Genomic DNA, 22461 nt, shown 5'->3' on the forward strand with positions numbered 1-22461 from the left:
CACTCTTTTACGATAACTTCTCTCATACGCTTCGAGAAATCGGATTGTTTTATCCATATAATTCAACGGTGATAAAATTCTATTTATCAACTCATATTCGTCATGAAAACATTTCTATTGTTAGCCATGACGACCTCACTTAAATTTCGGGACGAAATTTCTTTAACGGGTAGGTATTGTGATGACCCGGAAATTTCTGACCAAATTTAAACTTTATCTTTAAATGATTTAATGCTTTCGACACGATGAGCAAAGTCTATGAAGTTGAATCTTAAAATTTTAGAACTGTTTCATGTATTAAATTACATTTGACTGCTCTCGACGATTCATGAACAATTATATGTATGTATATATATATATATATATATATATATATATATATATATATATATATATATATATATATATATATATATATATATATATATATATGTACAAGTAAAAACGACTTTCCTACCGTAAAACACTATTTACTACAGTAAAATGACTTTCCTATCGTAAAACACTATTTGCTACAGTAAAACACTATTTACTACAGTAAAATCGTATTTTGCTACAGTGCTACAGTAAACACTATTTGCTACAGTAAAACACTATTTGCTACAGTAAAAATACTATTTGCTACAATAAAACACTATTTGATGTCGACGAACTAGCAAACAAAAACAGGATAAGGCGGCCATGCGATCGCATGGCAAAAACACTGAAAACTCATGCGATCGCATGGGGTACTGTAGCAGGCCAGAATCCTATAAAAGCTCGAGCTGATTTCCACATTCTTCCGTATTATTTATTATATTTATATTATTATTATTATTATTATTATTATTATTATTATTATTATTATTATTATTATAATTATAATTATAATTATAATTATTATTATTATTAAGATTAATATTATTATTAATCTTATTATTATTAGTAGTATTAATATTATACATAAAATACTACGACGAGGTCTTGAGTGTATCACTTTCAAAATGGTTTTTCGAGCGGGATAGAACTAAGCAAATTATGGGTTATTGCCAAGGAGGTTATGGGTAATATTTAGGGGAATATTTAACCTAGTGTTTATCATCTCCGTTACGTCTACGTACTTTTCTGAAATATTGAATCACAATATTGATACGTAAGCATTTATATTTTATCTTTTATAAATTAATAGTGTATACATGTCTAGTGCTCGAGTATATATATTTATACATGCTTGTATACTAAATTTCATCGTTAAACAGTTTATAATAAATCACGAATTAAATACATATATGACGGGTAAAAGGTATATGATATACATGTTTTCGGAAAGCTGGCGAAAAATCAATAACTTTTCATTTAGATATCGAATAATTTCGATGAACGGATTAAAAGATATGATCAACTGAATTATGATTAACGTTAATTGAAATTGCTTTTGAATCTATAATTAAGATTTAAACAACTTGTTTACGAGATTGATAAATTGGATTTTTGAATATTACCAACCGAGTAAATGAATCCTTATATAAGGTATGTCTCGTTTTGTTGAACTATTGTCAAAATTGACTTTTTGAAACGACTTTGGATAACTTTTGTATGTCGATCTCGAGCATTAGGATTGTGATACACTATGACCTGACCTAGCTTGATAGACGTTTATTGACCAACATATGTTCTCTAGGTTGAGATCTACGATTATTTGGTAATCCGAGTTTCGATCACATTTTGGTGAACGACTTTATATGCTGCTAAGGTGAGTTTCATTTGCTCCCTTTTTAATTGCTTTGCAATCTATATTTTTGGGCTGAGAATACATGCACTTTATTTTAAATGCAATGGATACAAGTACATACTAAATTCTACACTGAGTTTAAACCGAAAATCCCTTAGCTTTGGTAACTAGTAACTGCCAATTATAAGAACTGGTGGGCGCGAGTAGTAGTATATGGATCCATAGGGCTTGATATCCCCGTCCGAGCTAGAGCACTAGCCTTTTAACGGACGTATGCTATTTGAGAAGCGTACACGTTGGTTTACGTGTATTATTAAGATGATTATACAAAGGGTATAAAATATATATACGTTAAGTTTAGTTACCAGAGTGCTCAATTTCGTAGAATATTTTGATAAACGTTTCTGGATGAAACAACTGAAAACTTGTGATTCACCTTTACATACAGATTATACGAAACAATAAAACTATGAACTCACCAACCTTTGTGTTGACACTTGTTAGCATGTTTATTCTCAGGTTTACTAGAAGTCTTTCGCTGTTGCTTATATGTTAGACAAGCTATGTGCATGGAGTCTTACATGACATACTTTTCAAGGAAACGTTGCATTCACCAAATCATCACCATGTATCTTATTTTGACTGCATTGTCAACGGAAGTACTATTGTAAACTATTATTTACGGTGATTGTCTATATGTAGAAATCATCAGATGTTCAAAACCTTTGATTTAAATATTCATTTATGGTGTGCCTTGGATTTGGAGCGATCGTCACAAAAACCCTTGACTGCATTAACGCATAAAGGAAAGAAATTTGAATGGAAGGATGAACAGGAGGAAGCGTTCCAATTGTTGAAGAAAAAGCTAACTACGGCACCTGTATTGTCATTGCCTGAAGGGAATGATGATTTTGTGATATATTGTGATGCCTCAAAGCAAGGTCTCGGTTGTGTATTAATGCAATGAACGAAAGTAATTGCTTATGCGTCTAGACAATTAAAGATTCACGAACAAAATTATACGACTCACGATTTGGAATCGGGCGCTGTTGTTTTTGCATTAAAGACTTGGAGGCATTACTTATATGGGGTCAAAAGTATTATATATACCGACCACAAAAGTCTACAACATATATTTGATCAGAAACAACTAAACATGAGGCAGCGTAAATGGATTGAATTGTTAAATGACTACGACTTTGAGATTCGTTACCACCCGGGGAAGGCGAATGTGGTAGCCGACGCTTTGAGTAGAAAGGACAGAGAACCTATACGGGTAAAAGCTATGAACATAATTATTCGTACTAACCTTACTACTCAAATAAAGGAGGCGCAACAGGGGGTTGTAAAAGAAGGAAAGTTGAAGAATGAGATACCCAAAGGATCGGAGAAACATCTTAAAATTCGGGAAGACGGAACCCGATATAGGGCTGATAGAATTTGGGTACCAAAGTTTGGAGATGTGAGAGAAATGGTACTTAAGGAAGCACATAAAACCAGATACTCAATACATCCCGGAGCAGGAAAAATGTACAAAGATCTCAAGAAGCACTTTTGGTGGCCGGGTATGAATGCCGATATTGCTAAATATGTAGGAGAATGTTTAATGTGTTCTAAGGTCAAAGCTGAACATAAGAAACCATCAGGTCTACTTCAACAACCCGAAATCCCGGAATGGAAATGGGAAAACATTACCATGGATTTCATTACTAAATTACCAAGGACTACAAGTAGTTATGATACTATTTGGGTAATAGTCGATCGTCTCACCAAGTCAGCACACTTTCTGCCAATGAGAGAAGATGATAAAATGGAGAAGTTGGCGAGATTATACTTGAAGGAAGTTGTCTCTAGACATGGAATACCAATCTCTATTATCTCTGATAGAGATGGCAGATTTGTTTCAAGGTTTTGGCAGACATTACAACAAGCATTGGGAACTTGTCTAGACATGAGTACTGCCTATCATCCATAAACCGATGGGCATAGCGAAAGGATGATACAGACTCTTGAAGACATGCTACGAGCATGTGTTATTGACTTTGGAAATGGTTGGGATCGACATCTACCATTAGCAGAATTTTCCTACAACAACAGTTATCACTCGAGTATCGAAATGGCACCGTTCGAAGCACTTTATGGTAGAAAGTGCAGATCTCCAATTTGTTGGAATGAATTGGGGGATAGACAGATTACGGGTCCGGAGATAATCCAAGAAACTACAGAGAAAATCATACAAATTCAACAACGGTTGAAAACTGCTCAGAGTCGACAAAAGAGCTACGCGGACCTTAAAAGGAAAGATATAGAATTTGAAATTGGGGAGATGGTCATGCTTAAGGTTTCGCCTTGGAAAGGCGTTGTTCGATTTGGTAAACAGGGGAAACTAAATCCAAGATACATTGGACCATTCAAGATTTCAGATCGTGTCGGACCAGTAGCCTACCGACTTGAATTACCTCAACAACTCGCCAATGTACATAATACCTTTCACGTCTCGAATCTGAAGAAGTGTTTAGCTAAAGAAGATCTCACTATTCCTTTAGACGAAATTAAAATCAATGAAAAACTACAATTCATTGAAGAACCCATCGAGATAATGGATTGTGAGGTTAAAAGGCTCAAGCAAAATAAGATACCGATTGTCAAGGTTCGATGGAATGCTCGTAGGGGACCCGAGTTCACCTGGGAGCGTGAAGATCAAATGAAACTAAAATACCCGTACCTATTTCCAGAAGATTCGTCAACACCTTCAACAGCTTAAAATTTCGGGACAAAATTTAGTTAACGGGTAGGTACTGTAGTGACCCAAACTTTTCCAGGTTTATATATATTAAATGAAATTGGTATATTTACATGATTAAATGTTTTCAACATGTTAAGCAATCAAACTTGTTAAGACTTGATTATTTGAAATGTGCTTCATATAAACAATTGACCACCTAAGTTGACCGGCGATTCACGAACGTTAAAAATTTGTAAAAACTACATGATGATATATATATGGATATATATATATGGTTAACATGAGATTATGATAAGTAAGTATCTCACTAAGTATATTAACAATGAGTGATATACATAAAAATGAGTTTATTGAATTAAGAAACTCGAAACGATATATATAACGATTATCTTTATAACAACGTCTTACTAAATACATATGAATCATATTAAGATATGGATACACTATGTTTAACATGATAAAATGATAATTAAGAATTTCGAAACGAGGCATATATGTAACGATTATCGTTGTAACGACATTTTAATGTATATATATATCATATTAAGATATATTCATACATTATAATATCATGATAATATAATAATTTAACATCTCATTTAAGTATAATAACAATGGATTAATTACATTTAACAAGATCGTTAACTTAAAGGTCTTAAAATAACATTTACATGTAACGACTAACGATGACTTAACGACTCAGTTAAAATGTATATACATGTAGTGTTTTAACATGTATTCATACACTTTTGAAAGACTTCATGACACTTATCAAAATACTTCTACTTAACAAAAATGCTTACAATTACATCCTCGTTCAGTTTCATCAACAATTCTACTCGTATGCACCCGTATTCGTACTCGTACAATACACAGCTTTTAGATGTATGTACTATTGGTATATACACTCAAATGATCAGCTCTTAGCAGCCTATGTGAGTCACCTAACACGTGTGAGAACCATCATTTGGTAACTAGCATGAAATATCTCATAAAATTACAAAAATATTAGTAATCATTCATGACTTATTTACATATAAACAAAATTACACATCCTTTATATCTAATCCATATACTAACGATCAAAAATACCTACAAACACTTTCATTCTTCAATTTTCTTCATCTAATTTATCTCTCTCAAGTTCTATCTTCAAGTTCTAAGTGTTCTTCATAAATTCTACAAGTTCTAGTTTCATAAAATCAAGAATACTTCCAAGTTTACTAGCTCACTTCCAATCTTGTAAAGTGATCATCCAACCTCAAGAAATCCTTGTTGTTTACAGTAAGATATCATTCTAAATCAAGGTAATACTCATATACAAACTTTGGTTCCATTCCTATAACTATAACTATCTTAATTCGAGTGATAATCTTACTTGAACTTGTTTTCGTGTCATGATTCTACTTCAAGAACTTTCAAGCCATCCAAGATCCTTTGAAGCTAGATCATTTCTTGTCACTTCCAGTAGGTTTACCTACTAAACTTGAGGTAGTAATGATGTTTATAACATCATTCGATTCATATATATAAAACTACCTTATTCGAAGGTTTAAGCTTGAAATCACTAGAACATAGTTTAGTTAATTCTAAACTTGTTCGCAAACAAAAGTTAATCCTTCTAACTTGACTTTTAAAATAAACTAAACACATGTTCTATATCTATATGATATGCTAACTTAATGATTTAAATCCTGAAAACACGAAAAACACCGTAAAACTGGATATACGCCGTCGTAGTAACACCGCGGGCTGTTTTGGGTTAGTTAATTAAAAACTATGATAAACTTTGATTTAAAAGTTGTTCTTCTGGGAAAATGATTTTTCTTATGAACATGAAACTATATCTAAAAATCATGGTTAAACTCAAAGTGAAAGTATGTTTTTCAAAATGGTCATCAAGACGTCGTTCTTTCGACTGAAATGACTACCTCTTACAAAAATGACTTGTAACATATATTTGTGACTATAAACCTATACTTTTTCTATTTAGATTCATAAAATAGATTTAAATATGAAACCATAGCAATTTGATTCACTCAAAACGAATTTAAAACGAAGAAGTTATGGGTAAAACAAGATTGGATATTTTTTTGATTGTTGTAGCTACGAGAAATATCGTAACAATTCTATACAAATCATATCCTAGCTAACTTATATTGTATTATACATGTATTATAATATATTATGTAATCTTGGGATACCATAAACACGTATGCAAATGTTTTGACATATCATATCGACCCATGTATATATATTATTTGGAACAACCATAGACACTCTATATGTAGTAATGTTGGAGTTAGCTATACAGGGTTAAGGTTGATTCCAAATATATATATACTTTGAGTTGTGATCTAGCCTGAGACGTGTATACACTGGGTCGTGGATTGATTCAAGATAATATATATCGATTTATTTCTGTACATCTAATCGTGGACAACTAGTTGTAGGTTACTAACGAGGACAGCTGACTTAATAAACTTAAAACATTAAAACATATTAAAAATGTTGTAAATATATTTTGAACATACTTTGATATATATGTACATATTTGTTATAGGTTCTTGAATCGACCAGTGGCCAAGTCTTACTTCCCGACGAAGTAAAAATCTGTGAAAGTGAGTTATAGTCTCATTTTTAAAATCTAATATTTTTGGGATGAGAATACATGCAGTTTTATAAATGTTTTACAAAATAGACAAAAGTATGCGAAACTACATTCTATGGTTGGATTATTAAACACCCTTCAAGTCTGGTAGCCTAAGAATTAGGGAAATGGCCCCTAATTGACGCGAATCCTAAAGATAGATCTATTGGGCTTAACAACCCCCATTCAGGTTATGGATGGTTTAGTACTTCGAGATTATTATACAGACGAGAGGTTCTGTTTTGGGGATATTCTATGCATTAAGTTAACGTCGGTTACCAGGTGTTCAACATATGAATGATTTTTATCTCTATGCAGTTTACGAAATGCCTGATATGAGATGTGTTATAAAAATGAAATCTTGTGGTCTATTATTATGATTTGATAATATGTAGGTTAAACCTATAACTCACCAACAATTTTGTTGACGATTTAAGCATGTTTATTCTCAGGTGATTATTAAGAGCTTCCGCTGATGTATACTAAATTAAGGACAAGATTTAGAGTCCATGCTTGTATAATATTGTTTAAAAACTGCATTCGAAGACTTATGTTGATGTGTAATATTATTGTAAACCATTATGTAATGGTCGTGTGAAAAACGCTATATTTTAGATTATTATTATTTGATAATCATCGTAATATTTTAAAGGTTATGGTTTGTTCAAAAATCGAATGCAGTCTTTGAAAAACGTCTCATATAGAGGTCAAAACCTCGCAACGAAATCAATTAATATGGAATGTTTATAATCAATATGAACGGGACATTTCACAAAACTACAAGGTTAACCCCCTTAACTTCAAACATACGAAAGTTGGCCGCACAACCCGAGCCTTAGTGAATTCGCACAACCCGATATTCACTTCTTCACCAATTCAACAACCGAGGTTGGCTGAACTACCCGAGCCTTAGTGAATTCGCACAACCCGAGATTCACTACCTCATCAACAAGATGACCGAACAACCCGAGTCATCATGAATCCGCACTACCCGAGATTCACTACCCAAAATATTATGAATACGTGCAAACCGATATTCATTTCCCACACCACAACCCACACCGTAGGGGTTATAACTCCAAATTACAATCCATGTGATAGCGTACACACAAGTGTGCAACTCGCCAACGGTGGTCAACCAAAACGCACAACTGTGCCAATTGGACCTATTACACAAGTCCATAAAAATCCACCTATATGTGAAGTAAGCTCTATAACCGAGAACCACTTCACCCGACCCGCACTCATCCTACACATACATATGCATATAGGATATTAACACTCACCTTGTCGTCTTGATGAATGCAACCGGATAATTCGCAACTCGCCGATGGAAAGTACCTATTCCAATATCACAATACAAGTAACACACTTAGAGTGGATTTACAAACCAACTCAAAATGACACTTAGTGTATTTTCGACCAATTGCACTTCCAAGCACAAACCGCGACCAAACTAACCAATAATCACTAACACGAGTGAAAATGGTCCTAATACGCCAATTAAACCCATAAACCCTAATTTTGACTCAATTTAAAATTAGACATTCAAATACACTAAATTGGGTTTCAACACTTCCATAATCACTAAACCTAGTGATTAAACCCAAATACAAGTCGTAGATCATGGCTAAGTCGGTTTCCAACCCAAAACCCACCAACAACAACAATAAACCCGATTACTAGTATCAAAGAACTCACCTCAAGAGTTTAAATGGGTTTCTCTACAATTTAGGTTCAAACCCTAACTTTGAATATCAAAATCAAATAATGAAATTCGGAGTTAGAACTTACCACAATAACCAAAACGTAGCTAGGAACGAGGTGAACAACTTTAACACTTGAGCTTTTGATCAAACCAAGCTTCTTCTTCTCCAAAACCCCAATCCTCTCACTAGAACTCTCCCTCTCTCTATAGATAGTTGAGAGTGTTTGGTGGATGTCAAAATGATCCAAAGTTGGATCTAATCCAGCTGATAAGGCCTCAAATCTGGCCTCAGGTGAAAAGACCAAAAAGCCCCTCATTAAACTCAAAAATAGAAAAGACAGGAATTCTGTCACAGGCCACGTGCGCGGCGCGCTCCCTTAAGTGTGCGCGGCGCGCACACATGTCTAGGCAGATTCTGAGCTTTTAATTTTACACCATGCCCCACCCACTATACGTACACCATTTTTAAGCTATGTACCATAAATATTTGGGTCTTACATTTTGACTTGTCGTGCGAAGGGTTTTGTATGATTTGGTATCAATTAAATAGAAAATACAAACATTTACAAGAGAAAGTTTAAGCCAAGTCTTCATTGTTAAGGAAGAAGGAGGATAAGATCGAATCGAGCACATTTTATTTACACGATATGTAGACAATATCGAATTTGGAAACGCGGTTCAAAAGATGTAAGTAGAAGACCAAGTCGGAGATGTTGGAGGATGTTAGTCGCGCACAGGTATGCATTAGTGTTCTTTGGATCCGGGGGACAAAAATTAGTTGAAAATTATTTTTTTCCAAGACCTTGAGTATTGCAGTTGCTGCTCCATCGGTAATTTTGGTTGGTGATGGGTCTTAGAATGTTTTCACCTACAAAATAGTTAATCGGACCGGGAAAAGAATCGATCGTGACACTATTGATGCTAAAATGAAGAAGTCGATTGTTTAGCTTGGTTAGCGTGCTTATTTGTTCGTTTACTTTTATGTTTGTTTTTGTTTCGTGGATTTTTTCTTTGGGTGCGATCTGATTCTTGTTGTGTTGGTTTTGTAGGTTAGATCCTTTTGTGTTGGTTTTGTAGGTTAGATCATTTTATCTTTATAGTTTGTATTGATGGTTTTAGTGATGTTGATAAGGCTCGGTTTTAGATTGTTTAGTTCGTTTTCTCGCTCTCTAGGTTCGAGTCTTGTCGTAAACACGTTGTATCTTTCGGTTGAGAATGTCTTCATTTGATAAACTTTTTCGTTTATATTATAGTTTGCCTTATTTTTGACAAAAAAATTCACTACAACTACCGATTTGAATGGAGATATACTTCGATTACAAATAAAGTTTACAAAAAGTGTTTACAAACAAACCTGAACCAATCACGTGAAAAGACACAATGACAAACATGAAAATAATACTAACTAATTGAGTAATTGGTAGTTATTGATGCCATGCTAGTTTGTAAAATTTTCTCTTAAGTTTGTAAGTGTAGAATTACTCATTTGAATGTGAAGGTAGCTATTAATAACCTATGTTTCCTTCTCCTCAAAGCAAATATAATATTATGGCTTGTTAATGTAGTTTTTTTTGTTATTATCCGATTAACGACTAAGCCAGCCCCATCTATAGATTCTGGCTTCGCCTCTAATTACAAACGAATATCCTAACTAAAATGCAACACTTTTTGACGACCCAAATGAATATCAACCCGTTCCTGACTCCTTTAGGGGAGGTCAGGAGTTCGACCCCGTTGACTATATATTAAAAACACAAGTTCATCCCTGCCATGAAGTATCCACCCATGACACCTTTCCCATATCGTTTGGGAGGTAAAGGGGTGGGGGATTTTATTTGGCCGTGCGCTTGGATTAGTTTCAAGGTAGCCTCCTGGGCAGCGATGGAGGCGGGTTTATTATCGTTGCATCGGCATAGTCGAAACGGGAGATGATCGCAACGGGTGGTTTAGTCCCCCTCGGGTGATCCGAACTGCTGTTCAAAAAAGCAACATATACTGATTTATGACGTTTATGATATATTGAGGACCCTAAAAAGAGACGATTAGTCTTAGGTGATGTTTGTTTCTTAAGATGTGTTTTGTCTGAAGATCTGTGGATCACGTCTGTAAAGAAGACGTGACCTAAAATTTGGTATGCTGAATATTGAAAACTATTTGTTTTTATGTCTGCAAAATAAACTAATCATGTCTGCAACAGTTAGAGCACATTTCTAAGTCTGCGAGGTTGCAGACAGGATAAAGCATTATTTTATCTTATGTTTTCAAAAAACAAACAGTCTGCAGCTAAGACATAATACATAATAAGATTGAAAAAATAAACGAAACCAGTGTCTTAGATTGAAGAACACTAGCTATAAACAGGAACACATATATACATAACAAAATTGTCTACACGTGTGTAGTTGTCTCTGAGAAAAACATCAAGCTCTTCATGCTTTCGTAATAAAATGAAAGTAAATAAATAAGTACTAGTATTATTAATCATAAACATGACATAACATTCATCCTATTTATCTCTGACAATAGATTATTTCACTTACAAACAAAAGTAGACAAGATATCAACGAATCAAATCAAAAACAAGAACAACTTATTTCACTTAAACAAGAAAAAAAAATACTAATAGTGATCTGGGCCACAAGGATGGCAGATGCAGGAACCATCGTCACAGTACGCGTCCTTTCGCTTACACCAATAGTTTTGGCAAATATCATCATCTTTGCAATACCACAACAGGGATCTTCGTTTAAATGGTTCCGGTATCACCAAAATCCCCGGATGACAAATACACTTCCCATAGTTAGTGTCACATAAAGCGTCTTCTGTTCCACAAAACTTTGTACAATAATCAGGGTATGTTGGTTCTGATGGTGGTTGTGCCGGTGGACTTGTCGGTGGACTTGCCGGAGGTGGCCTCGTTGGTGGGCTTGCTGGAGGTGGCTTCATTGGTGGGCTTGCGGGAGGTGGCTTCATTGGTGGGCTTGCGGGAGGTGGCTTCGTTGGTGGGCTTGTGGGAGGTGGCTTAGTTGGTGGGCTCGCGGGAGGTGGCTTAGTTGGTGGGCTTGCAGGAGGTGGCTTCGATGGTGGGCTTGCAGGAGGTGGATTAGTTGGTGGACTTGCGTAAGGTGGATTTGTGGGTGGGCTTGCCGGAGGTGGTTTGGTCGGAGGGCTTGCTGGAGGTGGGTTCGCTGGTGGGCTTGCCGGAGGTGGGTTCGTCGGTGGACTTGCGTATGGTGGGTTTGTTGGTGGGCTTGGTGGCGGCGGTGGCTTTACTGGTGGGCTTGATGGTGGTGAAGGGTTTACTGGTGGGCTTGGTGGCGGCGGTGACATCACTGGTGGACAATACGATGGCGTTGATGGTGGCGGTGATGTCGGATATGACCATACTGAATGTTAACATTAAAAAAACATACATCGTATATTAATTATTACTCAAATTAAATAAGATATCATAAAAGAGGTTATGACTAATATGTCGTTAGTCGAATCTTATTTTGAACAGATAGAAAGGTACGTATTTTAGTTAAGATATGTTTGGCAAAATCTTCGTGCATACGTCCGTATTTTGGGGTACTAATTGTAAATGGTAAGAATAGTTTCTAAAGATATGTAACATTAAGCAAGTGTGGTGCATTTTATTCTTTGCTACTTCATTCACTATTCACTATAGGTTCTATAACGAAGAAAAAAGATAAAAAATAAATTTGAAGAGGATTAATCAAAGAGTAGCTATTACCTGGGGCAAATAGGAAGATCGTTAAGAGAGATATCTTGAAGGGAAGGTACTTCATCTTAAAATTTACCTGTAAAGAATTGATCAACTCTTGTTAATATTTATACCGAACCAATTAACACTAATCAACGTTTAATGCATTGTCCCATGGAACTGAAACGCAAAATTTAAACAGGAGGTATTGATGAAAAGTAATTGTAACGAGTAGGTTATAACTATATTATATTATACTCGTAAATAACAACAACGCCAATTTAAATACATAGGAATATATGAACATTAAATTTAACAGAAGAATTTTTTTGGTATATATACTCCGTATGTTACTTAACAAATTGCTCACGTTAAATCTTGGTAAACCATGCAAAGTATGGGGATCAGAAACTTTTGTTTAGGAAAAATCTACTTAAGACTTATAAACCATTCAATTAAGAGTTAAACGCACTTTTACATTTAACTACATTACAAATTTGAGTCGTAGAGAACATGTGACCCCAATTGATTCAAGGTGGATCCGCCCCAACACGTAATACTAACTTGTACGAGAATTGTTAAGACTAATTTTGTAGCATATATAAAGGTACTTGTTTAATCTAGCCGTTATATTGCAAGGGTTACACACTATGGGTAAGTTGACCTTAGGATCAAAGAAAGGCTTCTCAGCATTTCCCTTTTAAAGATGGTCACAAGATGCCACAAAGTTAGAAGTATCAGCCAAGTCAAGACAGCCAAACGGTTCACATTTCCTCTTTAATAAAAGTGGTTCCAAAAGGTTTATTGGAGTCTTACTCTTAATAGAAATAGAAATGGTTGTTGCATACTTGGTGTATATAAACACACTTGTAATGAATCAAATGAACCAATTCAATTTGTATCAAAATCAATTCTTATTTCAATACAAAGATAAGTTCTTAAATCTATCAAATTATCACTATATAGACACATTTTTTTTTTCTTTTTGGATATTAGAAGAAAATAATAGAACACTTTATACACCATGTCACATTCGATGCCTAAAGTTGATAGTGTCAGTGGTTTTTCTTTTGGCTGGAATAAAGGCTGGCTTGTTTTTTTACACTGCTTATCCAGCCTTTTTCCTGGTGAGATTCTCTTGCTCGGAAGTTTGGTAGTGGTGGGTTCGTTTGAAGGAGTCAGATTGTTTTCCGGTCTGTTCGCCAGTGGTATTCCGATCATTTACTAGAGGTTTGTTTGTTTAACTGTTTAGTTGCGGTGGCGGTCAGCGTTCTCTCGACCGTTGACATTGGTTTAATTTTTTCTTTGTTAAGTGCTATCAATATATCTAGGTTTCCTTGTTGTCGTGTTAGACATAGATTTCTTTCCTAACAAAGTGTGTTTCCACCTTGTTGATGAAACCGTTTGTTTTTAGGTTAGATTTTTTTGTCATATTCGGGCTCTCTTTGTATCGGTTGTACTTGTTTGTTTGATCTTCAGATCCATTAATGTTAACGTTTATTACCTAAAAAAAAGATGGTTTTTCTAACAACTACTCTTGTCAGAAACATCACATTTAACTTTTAATGTGATAAATAAAATATCAATCTTGTTCAAATGTGTACGTTGATATGTCAAAGTATAAAGAGATCATGAAACATGAATAGATCTCGACTGCTCACCTAACACTTCTAAAATAACCTGCATATCAGTAGCAAGCTGATGCATTGCATTTTCTGCAGTAAACTCATGAACAAAACCATTGATCTCAATCCAACTACACCCAGGTTGTTTCTTAATATTCTGACTTCTCATCATCTTTCTTATCTTTAATGCATCTTCCCACTTGTTATTTAACCGATACACGTTCCATAAAAGTACGTGCACTCCATCATCATACGGTTCTAACTCGAGCACCTTCTTTGCTGCTATTTCAGCCAATTCCAACTCTCGTTTTATCATACAAGCACTCAATACCGATCTCCAAATAACAGCATCGGGTTTCAAAGGCATACCTTTTATCAACTCCATTGCTTCATCTATATGCCCCGCCCTGCAAAAAAGATCCACCATACAACCATAGTGTTTGATATTTGGTTTAAAACGATATAAAACCATTCTTTTAAATAACAATCGTCCTTCTTTAATTAGTCCTCCATGACCACAAGCTGATAACACAGACAAAAATGTAACATCATTAGGATTCAACCCACTACACACCATATCATCAAACACTTTAACTGTCGATCTACCTTCACCATGCAATGCCAAACCTGAAATCAAACTTGTCCAAGAAAAAACGTCTTTTTTAGCCATTTTGCTAAAAACTTTTTGTGCCATTTTCAAGCTTCCACCTTTACAGTACATATCTATCAAAGCATTATTGACCGAAACATCACTATCGAAATCAGCTACTTTATTAACATACCCATGTAACGATCCACCAAAATCAAGCGCACCAATATCCGCACAACCAGAAAGAGTAGCAACAATTGTAACAGTACTAGGACGATCTTCGTTTCTCATCTCACGAAACAATTTCAATCCACGAATAACATCCTTACCACGAACATACCCCACAATCATTGCAGTCCAAGAAACAACGTTTCGTTCAGGCATTTCATCGAACAGTTGTCCAGCACTTTCAATATCACCACACATAACATACCCATTAACCAAACTAGTCCAAGAAGCAATATCCTTCACATCCATAACATCAAACACTCTTTTCGCCATCTCAACCCGCCCGTTTCGCGCATAAAAATCAATCAACGCATTACAAACAATTGGCCCTTTTTCTTCACCCTGACTACCCAATTCATATCTCAGCACCATTCCATGAACAATTCTCCCAACAACCAAATTCTTAGCCAATCCACACGCCGAAATCGCTGCAACGATGCAATGCCCATCGGGTTTCAACCGTGTGGATACAATCATTTTGGAGAATAAAGTGAGGGCTTTGTGAGGGTGCTGAGTTTGTAAGTAAATAGACATTAAACAAGTCCATGAAACTATGTCTGGGGTTTGAATTTGGTTGAATGTTTTGTGAGCTTTTATTGGATTTATGAGTTTTTTGGCGTATATGTTTAAGAGTTTACATGTGAAATGTTGGTGGACTGGAATTACACCAAGTGTTGTAGCGTGAGCGTGGATTTGGGCGATTAGATTCTCGTTTCTGTTACATTTGTCGAGTAAAGATTTTAGAGATGATAAACGATTGTTCATAATAATGTAATAGTGATCGATGCTGGAGATACTGAATACGTGGAATGAATGGATGATCACGTGTTCATCGCTTCAAGTATTTTAGTCACCGGCAGGTACAGTCAAAAAGAAAAATTAAATGTGGATTTCACTAAAAAAATAAAAATAAAAAAGGAACAGTTTCAAATGTTTCACTTTTCAACCTTGAGATTTACTCAGGTACATAATCTTACCTTACACTTCACTTCTTTACACTTCTGCTACATTTTTACAATCTTTTTACCCAAATAACTCTTTGTGACCTACTGCTACTACAATAAGCAAATACAAGAACAAACGACAACAAAACTCAATCCCACATAACTAAAGTATGAGGGAGGTAAAATGCAGTGACGAATCCAGGGTGAAAACCAATGGGTCCTAACTTTTTTTTCCAAAATTAATTATATCTCAAGGGTACTTTAGTGGTTGTTTACCTCTAAAAATCATAGATTTTAAAATTATATAGGGTCATATAGTTGAATTTAATGGTGTCATATATAATTTGAAGTGTAATAGCATAAAACATTTTAAACTTAATGGGGTCATGAGACCTCATATCCTCCGAGGTGGACTCGCCACTGGTAAGATCTAGACAATCATTTCTCTATCATAGAATAAAAAGAATGTTATAATTCAGTAGGCTTATAACTACCTTTAGTGGTTTGATTCTTGATGTTATAATTCAGTAGGCTTATAACTACCTTTAGTGATTTGATTCTTGATTAAGAATACTAATAATGAAGTGTAAGAACAAAGATGATAATGGAGAGAAAGAAAGAAACACTTTGTAAGTGTGAGAAATGGTGCAAGTTTAATGCTTGCATTCATGAGTATTTATAGCCTAAAATCTCAATATAAAAATACATACTTTGTGTACCAAAATTGACTATATGTATACACCAAAATTGACTATCCATATCTATATTATTATTATTATTATAACACTCCCCCTTGGATAGCAATTTTATTTTGTTGAAGATCAACTATAAATTACTGCCTCGTTAAAAACCTTGCTAAAGAAAACCCAGTGGGAAAAAACTTTAGCTAAGGGAAAAAGAGTGCAGCATGGAGTTGACTCCCCCTCAAGTAGACATCGCTTCAGCTGTTACATCTTTTGAACATGTCTCATGCCAATGTTATGAACGTGTGTTCTGAAAATAGCAGTTGGAAGTGCTTTCGTGAAAAGATCAGCAGAGTTTTTGCTAGATTGCACATATCTCATTTCAATCTGGTTGTCCTTAATGAGATTTTGAGTGTATGAGAAGAATCTAGGTGGTATGTGTTTTGTTCGGTCACTTTTGATATACCCTTCTTTCATTTGTGCTATGCAAGCTGCATTATCTTCATAGATAGTTGTTGGACTTTTATCGCGTTCTAGTCCACAAGAATCAGTAATGAGTTGTGTCATTGATCTCAACCAAAAACATTCTCGAGTAGCTTCATGTAATGCAATCACTTCGGCATGATTTGACGATGTAGCAACAAGTGTTTGTTTTTGAGAACGCCATGATATTGCAGTACCTCCATTTAGGAATACATATCCAGTTTGAGATTTAGCTTTATGTGGATCAGATAAATAACCTGCATCTGCATAACCAACCAAATCTTGTTTTGATTCGTTAGAATAAAATAATCCTAAATCAGTAGTTCCTCGAAGGTATCGAAATATGTGTTTGATCCCATTCCAGTGTCTTTTGGTAGGAGCAGAGCTGAACCTTGCCAACAAATTAACTGCAAAAGAAATGTCAGGTCTTGTACAATTTGTAAGATACATAAGAGCTCCAATTGCACTAAGATATGGTACTTCTGGTCCAAGAATGTCTTCTTGATCTTCACATGGACGAAATGGATCAGCTTCAACATTGAGTGATCTAACAACCATAGGAGTACTTAATGGTTTTGCCTTGTCCATATTGAAACGTTTCAAAATCTTTTCAGTATATGTTGTTTGATGTACAAGTAAACCATTAGGCATATGCTCAATTTGTAAACCAAGGCAATACTTGGTTTTTCCGAGATCTTTCATTTCAAATTCTTTCTTTAGAAGTTGAATGGCTTCATGGATCTCTTTATTTGTACCTATGATGTTAAGATCATCAACATAAACAGCTATGATCACATATCCGGATGTTGTTTTCTTAATGAAAACACAAGGGCAAGTAAGATTATTTGTATACCCTTTGCTTATCAAGTAATCACTTAATCGGTTATACCACATACGTCCCGATTGTTTTAACCCATATAAAGATCTTTATAATTTAATCGAATACATTTCTTTGGGTTTTGCATTTGATGCTTCTGGTACCTTAAATCCTTCAGGTATCTTCATATATATATCACTATCAAGTGATCCATATAGATAAGCAGTCACAACATCCATGAGATGCATTTCTAAATTTTTAGAAACTGCCAGACTGATTAAGTACCTAAAAGTAATTGCATCCATAACAGGAGAATAAGTTTCTTCATAATCAATTCCCGGTCTTTGAGAAAAACCTTGAGCTACAAGTCTAGCTTTATACCTTGTAACTTCATTTTTCTCATTTCTTTTTCGGACAAAAATCCATCTGTATCCTACAGGTTTCACATCTTTAGGAGTGAGAATGATGGATCCGAAAACTTTTCTTTTATTGAGTGATTCTAATTCAGCTCGTATTGCTTCTTTCCATTGAGCCCAATCATGTCTATTTTGACATTCAACCATAGATGTTGGTTCTGGATCATCATCATTATTCATGATGTCATATGCAACATTAAATGAAAATTTCTCATCAAGATTTTTCATTTCATTTCGGTTCCATAATATTTTTGAATATGCATAATTGATTGCAATTTCTGTATTGACATCATCAATCTCCTCTGCAGTAGGAGTACTGATTTGTGGTTCTTCTTGAACACTTTCTTTTACTTCATTATCAGCTGATTTTCTTTTTCGAGGATTTTTATCCTTTGAACCGATTGGTCTTCCACGTTTCTGACGTGGCAAAGATTCATGAGTGACGTTATTGCCAGCTTTTGGAATTTCAATTCGAGCTGGAGTATTTACTGCTGGTATATATGATTTTGTCACCGTTTTTGTATCTGTAAATGCATCAGGCAATTGATTTGCAAGTTCTTGTATATGCATTATCTTTTGAACTTCTGTCTCGCATTCTTTTGTGCGAGGATCAAGATACTTTAATTGAGGTTCACACCATGAAACATCATTTTCTTTATTTTTCATTTCTCCCCCTAATCTAGGGAACAATGTTTCATTAAAATGACAATCAGCAAAACGTGCTGTAAAAACGTCACCTGTCATAGGTTCAATATACCTTAATATTGAAGATGTTTCATATCCAACATATATTCCCAACCTCCTTTGAGGACCCATTTTTGTACGTTGTGGTGTCGCAATTGGAACATACACTGCACAACCAAATGTTCTAAGATGGGAAATATTTGGCTCTTGACCAAAAGCAAGTTGTAGGGGGGAATATTTATGACTTGCACTTGGTCTGATGCGAATCAATGCAGCAGCATGTAAAATTGCATGACCCCATATAGATACAGGGAGTTTTGTTCTCATTATCAATGGTCTAGCGATTAACTGTAAACGTTTAATCAATGACTCGGCTAAACCATTTTGTGTATGCACATGAGCAACAGAATGTTCAACAACAATTCCTATAGACATGCAATAGTCATTAAATGCTTGAGATGTAAATTCACCAGCATTATCAAGTCTCACCCTTTTAATGGTGTAATCAGGAAAATGAGCTCTCAATTTAATAATTTGGGCAAGAAATTTTGCAAATGCCACATTACGGCTTGATAACAGACAAACATGAGACCATCTGCTAGATGCGTCTATTAGAACCATGAAATATCTAAATGGTCCACATGGTGGATGAATTGGTCCACATATATCACCTTGAATTCTTTCAAGAAACATTGGTGATTCTTTCTCAACCTTAAGTGGTGAGGGTCTAGTTATCAATTTTCCAAGAGAGCAAGATGTACATGGAACCATTGTATCATGATGGATTTTTCTATCCTTTAGTGGATGTCCATGAGTACATTCAATAATCCTTTTCATCATTGTTGATCCTGGATGGCCTAATCTGTTATGCCATAAACTGAATACACCAGGATCAATATATTTTTCGTTAACTACCATATGTATTTCTGGTACATTTATATGTGTATAATGTAATCCAGAACTAAGTCTTGGCAGTTTTTCAACCACATGACTCTTGTCAGTGATACTTAAATATTTCTCATTTTCTGTTGTCACTGACTGATAATCATACCCGTTAAGGTATATGTCGGAGAAACTCAATAAATTTCTGCTTGACTTGGGAGAAAATAAGGCATCATTTATTAAAAATTTTGTACCATTTGGTAGTATGAAATTTGCCTTTCCTATCCCTTTTATCAAGTTAGCAGGTCCTGATATTGTATGTATAGTTCCTTCCGTTGGTTTTAGATCAATAAAATATTTCTCGGATTTAAGTATAGTGTGTGTAGTTCCACTGTCTGCTATACAGAGATCTCCACCACTTGATTGATGTTGTATTCCAGCAAAATTCATATTGAACTTCATATATAAGAAATAAATAGTGAGTACATTAATATTACACAATATTTTAAACGCAAATAGATAGTACTGAAACATTTAGCAAACATAATGACAAAGACAGACGATATTAAATCGTTTATTTTTCAAAAGACACACAACTTAAACATTCAAGAAATCTTCATATAAATCAGATGGTTTCTCAGTGACTGTTGGATCAATATTATCCACAAAATTTACTTCCTTTTCTTTACCTTTCAGCGAATCCTGATACATCTTAACAAGATGTTTAGATGTTCGGCAAGTATTAGCCCAGTGGCCCATTCTACCACATCTGTAGCAAGATTCTTCAGAATTTTTAGAAGAATTTTCTTCAACATCTTGTTTAATGGGCTTGTTTTGTGGTTGATATTTATATTTTCGTGGATTACTATTTCTTTGACCACCACGGCCACGACCACGACCACGTCCACGCCCATTACCATTACCATAAGGATGGTTTCTACCATAGTTATGGCTTTTGGCATGATGATGGTGATGGTTATTATAACCACGACCTTGCCCGCGTCCTTGTCCCTGTTTATAATTATTTGCAGTATTTGCTTCAGGGATTGCAAGTGTACCAGTAGGACGGGATTGCTGATTTTTCATTAATAGCTCATCATTTTGCTCTGCAACTAAGAGATATGAATTAAGTTCAGGATATGTTTTGAACTTTAGCATTCTCAAATTTCTTTGCACTGTGATGTTTGCAGCATTCATTGTGGAGAAAGTTTTCTCCATCATGTCTGCATCACTAATTTCATGTCCACAGAATTTAAGTTGTGAACATGTATTATACAGAGCTGAGCTGTATTCATTTACTTTCTTAAAATCTTGGAACCTTAATGTTCTCCATTGTTCCATTGCAGCTGGAAGTAAAATTTCTCTTTGATTATTGAATCTGCTTTTGAGACCTTCCCATAAAACATGGGGATCTTCTACAGTCACATAATTATTTTGTAAGCATTCATCAATATGTTGATGAATAAAGCAACATGCCGTAGCTTGTTCTTTTTCAGAACAAGTGTTGTTTTCATTTATGGTTTCAAGAATGCCCATTGATTTAAGATGCATTTTTACTTTTATAACCCATGGCATGTAGTTGTTTCCAGTTGATTCTAAAGGAGTAAATTTAAGCTTTTCCAGATTCGACATTTTCTATTATCAAAAATTAAAACAAACATCATGATAAATTAGAGTCAATTTATATTCATAAGTATATAAACATTAAACATAAATTTAATATAACATAAATGATAAGTAGGTGACAGTGTCGACCATGTGTAAGCAATCATAAATAAATGTTATATAACAAAAATATAAATATTAGTAAACATAAATGAAAATTTGGCGACAGTGTCGACCATATATTTTTTTCAGGTGGTATAACCGACCTATATCATTCTGGTGGTATAACCGACCATATATCATTTTGGTGGTATAACCGACCATATATCATTTTGGTGGTATAACCGACCATATATCATTTTGGTGGTATAACCGACCATATATCATTTTGGTGGCAGAGCCAACCATATTTAGTATTAAGATTATCGTGCTGATAACGTGTTATAATTCAGTAGGCTTATAACTACCTTTAGTGGTTTGATTCTTGATGTTATAATTCAGTAGGCTTATAACTACCTTTAGTGATTTGATTCTTGATTAAGAATACTAATAATGAAGTGTAAGAACAAAGATGATAATGGAGAGAAAGAAAGAAACACTTTGTAAGTGTGAGAAATGGTGCAAGTTTAATGCTTGCATTCATGAGTATTTATAGCCTAAAATCTCAATATAAAAATACATACTTTGTGTACCAAAATTGACTATATGTATACACCAAAATTGACTATCCATATCTATATTATTATTATTATTATAACAAAGAAGTCATTTCTCCACCCAAAGTGAAAACACCCCAAAAGTAGAGAAAGTCCTCACTCTCAATGTTCTATGAATAGAGAGATTGTTTCCGAATGGACCTCTGGCCAATAACTAGGTTAAAAAAAATAATATGAGACGCCGTGAAAATGGTAAAATCAAATTTTTATGGGTTTTAATCATGTCTGAAGTTCAATCTAGGCTATAAGCGACAGTCAAAACGCCAAT

General features: G+C 34.7%; 1 protein-coding gene across 1 annotated transcript; it reads right to left on the reverse strand.

Moving 5' to 3' along the window:
- Positions 1-14140: 14140 nt before the first annotated feature.
- On the reverse strand, positions 14141-15750 carry LOC139861260 (pentatricopeptide repeat-containing protein At2g29760, chloroplastic-like). The gene has a single exon (XM_071849595.1). It carries the CDS (start codon positions 15726-15728, stop codon positions 14151-14153), a length of 1578 nt encoding a protein of 525 aa, XP_071705696.1. The 5' UTR covers positions 15729-15750; the 3' UTR covers positions 14141-14150.
- Between the last annotated feature and the right edge of the window lie 6711 nt (positions 15751-22461).

Source organism: Rutidosis leptorrhynchoides, chromosome 1 (assembly GCF_046630445.1).
Source record: "Rutidosis leptorrhynchoides isolate AG116_Rl617_1_P2 chromosome 1, CSIRO_AGI_Rlap_v1, whole genome shotgun sequence".
NCBI classification, from domain to species: domain Eukaryota; kingdom Viridiplantae; phylum Streptophyta; class Magnoliopsida; order Asterales; family Asteraceae; genus Rutidosis; species Rutidosis leptorrhynchoides.

Excerpts from the sequence above, each read along its gene's own strand:
- LOC139861260 (XM_071849595.1), bottom strand. The coding sequence starts at position 15,728 with ATGAACAATCGTTTATCATCTCTAAAATCTTTACTCGACAAATGTAAC.